General features: G+C 37.9%; 1 protein-coding gene and 1 long non-coding RNA gene across 7 annotated transcripts in view; one reads left to right on the forward strand and one right to left on the reverse strand.

Moving 5' to 3' along the window:
• Positions 1–873: 873 nt before the first annotated feature.
• Positions 874–4,510, reverse strand: LOC115006560 (uncharacterized). 3 transcript variants are annotated; one of them, XR_003832089.1, is made up of 4 exons: positions 4,190–4,510; positions 1,518–1,596; positions 1,181–1,267; positions 874–955 (listed from the first exon to the last, which is right to left on the reverse strand). It is a non-coding gene; the product is annotated as an uncharacterized LOC115006560 (long non-coding RNA). The 3 variants fall into 3 exon arrangements; XR_003832090.1 differs by lacking the exon at positions 4,190–4,510 and adding an exon at positions 2,863–2,984; XR_003832091.1 differs by lacking the exon at positions 4,190–4,510 and adding an exon at positions 2,848–2,984.
• The window catches only part of efcab7 (EF-hand calcium binding domain 7), a 14,742-nt gene continuing 8,890 nt past the window's right edge, over positions 3,268–9,119 (forward strand). Inside the window, exons 1-5 of one of the 4 annotated variants that reach the window (XM_029428825.1) lie at positions 4,523–4,858; positions 5,275–5,276; positions 5,513–5,725; positions 5,849–5,935; positions 6,508–6,742. In XM_029428825.1, coding sequence (XP_029284685.1) covers positions 4,732–4,858; positions 5,275–5,276; positions 5,513–5,725; positions 5,849–5,935; positions 6,508–6,742 — 664 coding nt within the window. In that variant the 5' untranslated portion in view covers positions 4,523–4,731. Of the gene's footprint in view, positions 3,370–4,522; positions 4,862–5,274; positions 5,277–5,367; positions 5,394–5,512; positions 5,726–5,848; positions 5,936–6,507; positions 6,743–9,119 lie in introns of those variants that run through there. The other 3 variants (XM_029428823.1, XM_029428822.1, XM_029428824.1) reach the window with 3 other exon arrangements.

Below are 9,119 nucleotides of genomic sequence, written 5' to 3' on the forward strand. Positions count from 1 at the left end.
TCTGCTCCCTTACTGGAACTAATTAAAATAATTTCTGACAACCTTATCGGAAAACAAGCTCTCCTCCTGACAATAACCCCTATTCATTTTCCACAAGTCACCATTGTATGATTGGATCACAAGAAGTGCTCTGCTGCCGGCACAATATGTGCCTAAAATAATCAAATTAATTCTATCCCTAGGAAATCTACTCATTGACTTGTTTGTGCAACCATAACAAAATGTTGTTTTTCTGCAAAGGTCGCAAAGCACACGGATGTCTCAACAACTAAAACAAGCATCCATTGATGCTGTTAATGTTGAATCGCAAAGAAGTTGTAGGGAGAAGCAAATTAAATGGTGTAGCAGATGGGGAAGTCCTCGGGAAATGAAACGGCCTCGTGACTACATTTGTTTTCATGCTCATCTTGAAATGCACCAAACAATTGGCACTAAAAGGTTTTCTTACAGCTCTTAAAAGACCTAGAGATAAGGTCAAAATCACAATTGTCTACATGGAGCCATTTTTCCAGATGTCATTGGAAAATAATGTGAACATAAACCGTCTTGATGGAAGCCAAAAAGTAGCTTTATATCTTGCACATAATCTCACTTAGATATCTACTATAAAATCCCCAAACTATATATTCAAGTTGCCCAACAGACCACTGCAGGTGTTTAATTTCTACGCTTACCTTCAAACACGAGTGTCAGCTTTAATCTTCAGTAAATCTTGTGATATTGATCAACCCTCAGCTCTACTTAGCATGCGGCCATAAAGCCTCTCAGTGATCAATGTCATCAAATTCCAGTAATGTGGAGTAGGTGTGTTTATCTTGACGTAAAAGCATAATAACACGTGAATGTTAAACAATAAAAGATTGTTTACTCGAGCATTGTTTTAGGTTTATTATCAGATAAATTATCTTGACTGTGGTGCTTGGAGTCTTTGTTTTCTTTTAAAGATGACTCGACCCTGAAAGATGAAAGACAGAAATTCAAATTCAAAATTTGGAAAAATTAAAGAGTCTAACCCCAAAATGTGTGCTTTCTATTTCATGGCATAGATAACTGCCAACAGAACATAAGTCACAACTTGTTTCATGTACTTTACATCCAGCTGCGTCAGTGAAAATGCAGCAAATCAACCTTAGTTTTTCCTGACTGACTTTCTAACAGTCATATTCAACATTGTACTCACGTTGCTCTCTGTGTCTCTCTAGCTCAGTCTTCAGGCGAGTAGAAGATCCAGTAAGAAATGTTCTTGTTCACTGCTGCCCTCTGCTGACTAATTAAACATACAGGATCAATGGGATAAAAGGAAAAAGCACAAAAACACCTAGCAATACACAGGAAACGGTGGGCAAAGGAAAAGGAAAGCTGGAAATGAAGGAACAAAGTAAAAAAGAAAAGCCATGTCAGAAGTGAATATTCAGTATGTAATAAAAACCCATCATCTCTCAATCTCTAGATATGATGGAGTCAGAGACATTTCCGCCTATTGTAAAGATTTAAGACGAAGAAAAAGTATTTCTCACAAGTATTTCCTCCAGCTCTTTCCGGGCCTTGATGAATGCATCCAGCAATTGTTCAAGTTTAGATCGCAAGGAGTCCAATCTGGTCACAGCAAGAGAGAGTGGGGTGAAATTAGCACAATGTGCAGAAGTCTTCGTATTATCCCTCTGACGGTGGGATGTATTGAATAAATAATTGCTCATAATATTAAAACCTAAACATAGATGTCTCTTAAAAAGGACTACACATTACTACTAATACACAGTAAAGTACAGTACGTTAATCGGTAGCTAGCGGATTAAAAGCAGGTAACTGGTGGCGGCTGAATGAGCTCAAAGAACCCACAAGATACAATTTTATCTCAAATTTGTGCTGTTATATAAAAATGGTCTATAATCTGAACAATTGTATGTAACTTAAGCATTGTGTATCTAAAATACCCTGGTGCGAACCAATTATTTATTTAATTAATTTAATTGCTTATCTCCATTTGTGTTGAGCTTTGTTGTACTTTAGCATTTCATTGGTTTGGAAGTGCATCTGTTTTTATTCCGTCTGTTTGGGGTTCTATTTTTTCTCTCCAAATACAAATAAACTTATTTTAAAATATACAATAAATTAAAACACTGTTGTGCCTCAACTGACCCTAATATGACATAACCAAGTGAGTGTTATGAATGTACTGTAAATCGAGCTCATGTAACGTTTCAGTGACAGCACTATAAAATTAAAAACTAATGCTTGTCTTGATGGATGTGCCAGACACCAAATGTCTGCCTTGACTAAGGAAATGGTTCTTGTGTTAAGTGACTCTTATACAACTATTTTTAGTGCTATGTAAATCACTGATAATTTGGCCAGTGATGGATCTCCGTCATTCCGTGTCTCCTGTCATTAAATTCTGATATGTCACTATGACCATCAGGAAAGTGTGGCAATTGAAATATAGCAACTCGTAAAAAGGGAGTTCTCTGTAACCCTGTAACTCTGTGCTTTACTTTGGATCTGTGTATTGACAGTTAGCGATGAAAAAAGAATAATTTGGAGCTTGCAATATAAATATTGTCTAAAATATGAGAACCGAAAAAGCCCACTCCGTCTGTGGGACGTCTTTTTCATGTGTTGTGACTTTAGTCTTGCCTGTTGATGAAGCACCACATCCTTAATAACACAATTTAGAGTACACTGGCAGATATGCATGTTACTGTTGCTTTGTGGACTGACGAGGGGACAGTACTATCTACCACACAAGGATTACAATACACATAGTATATAGTACATAGTAAGTTAAAAGTCTTTGTGCATTTCTTTCTGCATAATGCCTACTAAATGAACAATTAAGTAAGACATTACCTGCAGCATACTCACAAAATGTATGGCTAATGTAATATACATCCGGGCATTTCTCGCGTACACAAAATCCACATACGCACAACATACTCAATTTGACTTCATTCTTGATATAATTAGTATGTTAGTATGCAATTCTGAACACAGCCATAGTGCAAATAGGCCTTTCTCACAGCAGATATTTTGAATTAAGGAAAAGCAAAGGTGTTACAAATACCACTAACGATGGCTCTGTTCTATTCAAGTCTTCCAGTGAGAGGGACATCGAGCCAGCATGCACGATACCAGGAAATTTAAATCAAAGCCGTTAAATGGAATTCAGCCATAATTTCATTATTTACACCTGTGTTTTTTCTATTGTGACAAGTAAAAATGTCTTCTGTGAAAAAGGCCTATAATGCTAAAGAATATGCTTTTAAGAAAGGACAACAACCCCAACTATATTATCTTAGATGAGGTCGCAGAATATTCCCAGACTGTCAGTTATTTCCAAGGGAGGACTGAGAATGGAGTTTGTAGACTGAGGTAATACAACTGGCAGCTGGCAGTACAATTTTGCAGTCATCTTAATAGTGAAAGTTCTTGAGTGGAAAACTATAGGACGATTAAATCTTTAATCAGTAGCTTTTTTTCTAAACGCAGAAAAAGGTCATTAAGAACAAACACACTTTTTTAGTAACTCCCTGCATCACAGTCACACTCATTGTTCATAGCTGTGGGTATGCAAGAGTTCAGTGCCAGGATTTTAAACTCCCTGTCAAAGAGAACGATGAATGAACTCCTGCCTTTCTAGTGAAAAGCCCATTTCTTTAACCTTCAGACCATGTGTTTAAAATAGTCTTCACAAGGTGTCGTGGATAAAACAAAGCACTTAGAACCATGTTTGCAGTTATAAAATATAAAAATAATAATAAGTAAATTAAATAATAATAATAATAATAATAATAAAAAAAATTTGGGAACATTGAAGCCACGAAAAATACGAAAAACATATGGATGAGGTCCCAACTAATTCTCTAAGAAGTAAAAATCACAGTATTCAGTCACTGTAAGAGTATATAAGAAGTCAGACACAAACTAATTCAATCTTTAATCCGTAGCTTTTTTTTTAAACGCAGAAAAAGGTCACTGAGAACAAACACACTTTTTTAGTAACTCCCTGCATCACAGTCACACACATTGTTCATAGCTGTGGGTCTGCAAGAGTTCAGTGCCAGGATTTTAAACTCCCTGTCTTTCCTGTCAGTGCTGTATTTACTTGACAGGGAAACCTCTGTCAGTTGTGTAATGCAGAAAGTTAGTTACCATACAACAGATAAAAAGGGATACAGTGAACAATACTTACGGCATTTTAGGATGTCTTAGAAGAAGTTTGTTTCTCTCAAATGTAAGCATCTGGCGCCTTTGCTACACTCAAAGAGTTCGAGTAAAACATAATATGTCCTATATATTGTTCCGGATGTCCCCTTATTGGAAAAACGACTCGAACAATGCAACAAACTATCTGAATCACAATTGAAATGCTAATTTATATTCTAAATACTAAGTTTATTTATATCACATCAAATGGTCTAATATGGCATTAGATTTGTTTTTAGCAGGAACGGAAAAAAGTAACCTTTGTTTCTTCCGTGTCGTTTTTGGTGAACACCGAGGAGTTTTTGTTTACCTAGCAACATACAGCAAGCATAGCAACGGTGTTTGGCAAATCACTGCTAACGCAAATTTGATTCAGTGAAATGCATTTAGATTATTGTTATGGCGTGATTAAAATGTAAAAAGAACAGAATTTAGCCCAAGTTAGCTGCCCTGTTTGGCTTTCGTCTGGTTTTCAAGCGAGAGAGTGCTAAATTAGCTAGCTAACGGTAACCGTCTCTTCTTCCAAAGATGTCTTTCCAGGAGTCACCATGTCCTTCTTATGAAGAGGAAGCTTTCTACGTGCAGTGCAGAGCTTCATATCTAGCTGTGTTCAGATCTAGTTTGACAAATATCACTTCGAAACAGCAGCTATGTCGTGGTAAGCTAATTTAAAACTAATGACTTTAATAGTTAGCATAACGTCAGCCAGTTAAACCACTCCAAATGGTATCAACTGATGGCATTTACTATTTATATTCTAATTTCCATTTGAGAGAGATAGTTGTTTTGGGATGGCTTTCTATTTAAACCCTTAAACCCCACTGACCTGCTGGTGGTTCAATCATTACGAACCCATTATATGCAGGTAAACATTGATCAAAGACACAGAACATCCGGTAGTGATCCACTACCATTTCTATTTGCCAGAATAAAAACAGAGAGTCTTGGATGAAGAGCTGGAACAAGCTAATTCAGAATATATGTGATACTGTCTGAGATAGTGTGTAATAAGATATGTCTTCCAACATCTAAATCTACTTCAGGAGAAACAAATGGGTAGAGGTGCATGAGGGGTTAACTTTAGTAGTAATCAGTGGATGTCAGATGTTACATTATGCAAAACAGAAATTCACTGTGAGGGATTATGGTGGGACTTCTATGTTTTGAATAATGTACATGTCATTTAAAAGGTATGTCAGGAAGCAGTTTGAACAGAAAAACAAAGTCCTTGTGCTATAGTTGGTGGTTATCATCAATCATGGCTACTTAAGCTGTAGTTTCAATGTTCTTTCCCATTTATCCTATTCAGCACTTCCAGCAGGCTGGTAGAAATCCAACCCATGCAACTCTCAATAAATACTGGACACCGAGAACATCCAAATTGAACTTTGATGAATTCTGTGAGATTCTTAAAAGTGAAAAGAAAACTGAAGAAACTGGGCTGATGAGAGCCTTCAAAAAGATGGATGTGGACAGTGATGGCTACATTTCACACAGTGAACTGGAGAAGGCTCTTACCACTGTGAGTAGCCTAAAACATTTTGGCTACCATTGTTCATTTTGAGTGACGCTGTACAATCAACAAACTGAGCTACCCCTTGTTCTGGTGTTTTTACTACTAAAGAAAATATGTTGAATCTTCCAGAGAGGAGAAAAAATGACCACTGAAGAAGTGAATGCTATTTTCTCATTGGCTGACGTCAACGAAGACGGCAAACTGGACTATGCAGAAGTAAGTTTAGACAACTATGAAGTGACTTCTGTTATCACTGCTGTTTGTGCCACACTTGTCAGCTTACATTGTGTTTCCAAGCCTATTAAGTGTATATTAAATACATTTGTCACATCTTTGTGTATGGGTTATTTAAATCATCTTAACATAATCAATACACCAGTGTAGCCTCAGAATGCAAAATAACATCCCAAGCAGTCAATAAAAAATATTTTTGGAACTTTTAGAACTGCCCTTTTTGTTACTACGTACTACAAACAATAGACATTGTTCTGAAACAAATGCACAACCTTTAGGAATAAAAAGACCATTTCTTAAGTGTAATTTGCTCAAACAATTTAAATAAATTCACATTTACATTTACAATTTACATAAAATACATAATAACCAGCGCTTCAAAGTGGCGTAGACAATTCAATAGTGCAAGAGAAAGCAACAGTTTAGCCCGTCGTCTTTTTTTTTAGTGACATATGTTTACCACCATCCAAGATATAAGCATCTCTGACCCTCTGCCTTGCCTCAGAACGTCCTAATGTATCATCCCCTCACTGCTGGTTTCCTCTTGCTGTCAGTTCTGCAGATTGCTTGTGTCTACAGTAGAGCATTGTCAGGTGGCTGCTTTGGAGAGGCTCGAGGCTAATGCCAAGCTGAAGAGACAAAACTTTGGCAGTCAGTCATACAGCCCTCCAAAGAGCTCAGCGTCATCAGCATCATCATCAGCATCATCATCAGCTGCACAAGCGTCAGCGACACTCCCTCAGCCTCCAGAAACACCCCGGGCAGAATCAGACACGACACTCAAGAAAGGTACATGTGACTTCCCAGAATAATCTAACATAAAAGTGACTACCACTGGATTTTTAGCAGTCATATTTATAAATGTATGTTGGTTTTTTTTGCAATGTATTTTTATTGAAAGTTTAATACATGAAGAGCAATTCCACAAGGAACAATGTTTATCCTTTTCTCTCTCATTTTTCTTCCTCAAAAGTGCTCTTCTTCCCACCCAAAACACTAACACATATTTATATCTAACTTCTTACATATATATTTATCTAGCTTTTGACTTTAGAATAGCCATCCTGATGTACACATCAACGTCCAAAATATGTATTAACAAACATTAAAAATACAGAAAGTCAAGACAAGACCACAAGAAAGAACAACAACAAAAAAGCAAATACTATTGATAGTAATAATATTAATAATAATAATGATAATTAATAAATGACATCTCATAGCTACTCCATAGTACATTTCTGCATTTGCAAAATCTGTATCACCAGACACTACTCTACCCAGTGTCCAGATATTGAGAAAATATATAGATCAGACTTTGTTTTTGCATGCAATACTACATTACATTTAGCTGATGCTTTTGTCCAAAGCCACTTACAATAAGTGCAAACAATCATGACTGTATAACTCCGATCGGCAAGAATCTTGCAAGTACATTAAATAGGTGAAATCATTTTAAGTGCAGTACAATAGCTTCAAAGAAGCCAAACCAAGTAAGTGCTGCATACATACACAATAGAATAAAAACTCAACCATTAGCTTCAAATAGGTCAAACTAATTTAAGTGCTTCATACAGAAATAAGAATTTAGTTTATTTTTTATATTGGCCAAGATGCTGTTGAAACAGGTGAGTGTTCAGTCTGCAACATCAATGGGGAGGTCGTTCCACCATTTTGGAGCCAGGATAGCAAACAGGCGGGTTTTGTTTGAGGGGTATCTGGGTCCCACTCGCAGTGAGGGAGTGGCGAGCCGATTGGCCGATGCAGAGCGAAGTGAACGTGCTGGAGTATATGGTTTGACCATGGCCTGGATGTAGGAAGGGGCCGATCCAGTCACAGCACGGTGGGCCAGCACCAGTGTCTTAAAGTAGATTTGGGCTGCCACTGGTAGCCAGTGAATGGAGCGGAGAAGCGTGTAGTGTGGGAGAACTTGGGTAGATTGAAGACCAGTTGGGCTGCTGCATTCTGGATGAGCTGTAGAGGTCTGATGGCACATGCAGGCAGATCAGCCAGGAGGGAGTTGCAGTAGTCAAGGCGTGAGATGACAAGAGCCTGGACCAGAACCTGCGTCGCCTTCTGGGTCAGTAGGGGACGTATCCTTCAATATCTTATTAGTGTATGACTCCAGAACATAATAACACTTTGTGCGGCACAATCTACAGGTCTAAAGGAGCAGCCAATGGTGACTGCATATCATGTATACTTTGTATTCCAATTTATAGTTGCACACCCATACACACTGCTTGCCCAAATACGCCTCACCGATTACTTTTGATGAATAAATAATAGCTCTCTGTTATTGATCGATTTTTCACTCCCCTGTGACAAATCACCTCATTAAGACAGTCCATACATCATAATAGCCACACAATTAGGGCCGCTTGTTTGGAGGGTGGAGACTGTAAAGCGTTGTGATTTGGGTAATCACTTCTGTCATTAAGAGATTGACAAAAGCTCCATCTACGCTGATGAAAAATGCTGTCTTTCAACTATGGCTTTGGAGTTAGAGCTCTTATCAAAAAATATGTTTTCATAGCTTAAACAAACAAGGACTCGCATCAAGTCCAGCTTCACCCTTTCACAACCGTAGATAATAAACAAAACAAAAAAATATTTTTGTAAAAGACAGCCCCTTCAGCCAGTTGAAGGTAAATGTAGAAATCCACTTTTTTTGCATTTTGAAAGCAGCATTTCGGGGGAAAGAGAAGAACGGAGATCCTGGATGAGCGAGCCGAGGACAAGCCCACAGTGGGAAGATAGATGGGGTTGATTTAAGTGGTCAGTCCATGTTCATGTTATTGATTCGGAGGATTCCACCACTTCTCACTGGGGAGATGATGAGGGATTAGACGGTGGTCGAGAGGAGGGCCCAGTCGACCACCGCTGCAAAAACAAATGAGCTCCCACATAGTTGTCGGGATTATCACATTATTGTGCCTCTCCCACGTATTGATTTATACCCGCTACATTTTAACAAGGCTCGAAAACCACATGCGACGTGATCGCAAATGTTGAATGGGTTATTCTTGGAGCTCAAAATCAGTTTTGACTGTTCATTTGCTCCTACATTCGTCAGTATAAACCCGTACTACACTGAGAAATATGTTATGACTTTATGGGAGATGGGTCATTTTGGGTAATTGTTTTACAAATAATTGATGAGATA

Source organism: Cottoperca gobio, chromosome 4 (assembly GCF_900634415.1).
Source record: "Cottoperca gobio chromosome 4, fCotGob3.1, whole genome shotgun sequence".
Lineage (NCBI taxonomy): Eukaryota > Metazoa > Chordata > Actinopteri > Perciformes > Bovichtidae > Cottoperca > Cottoperca gobio.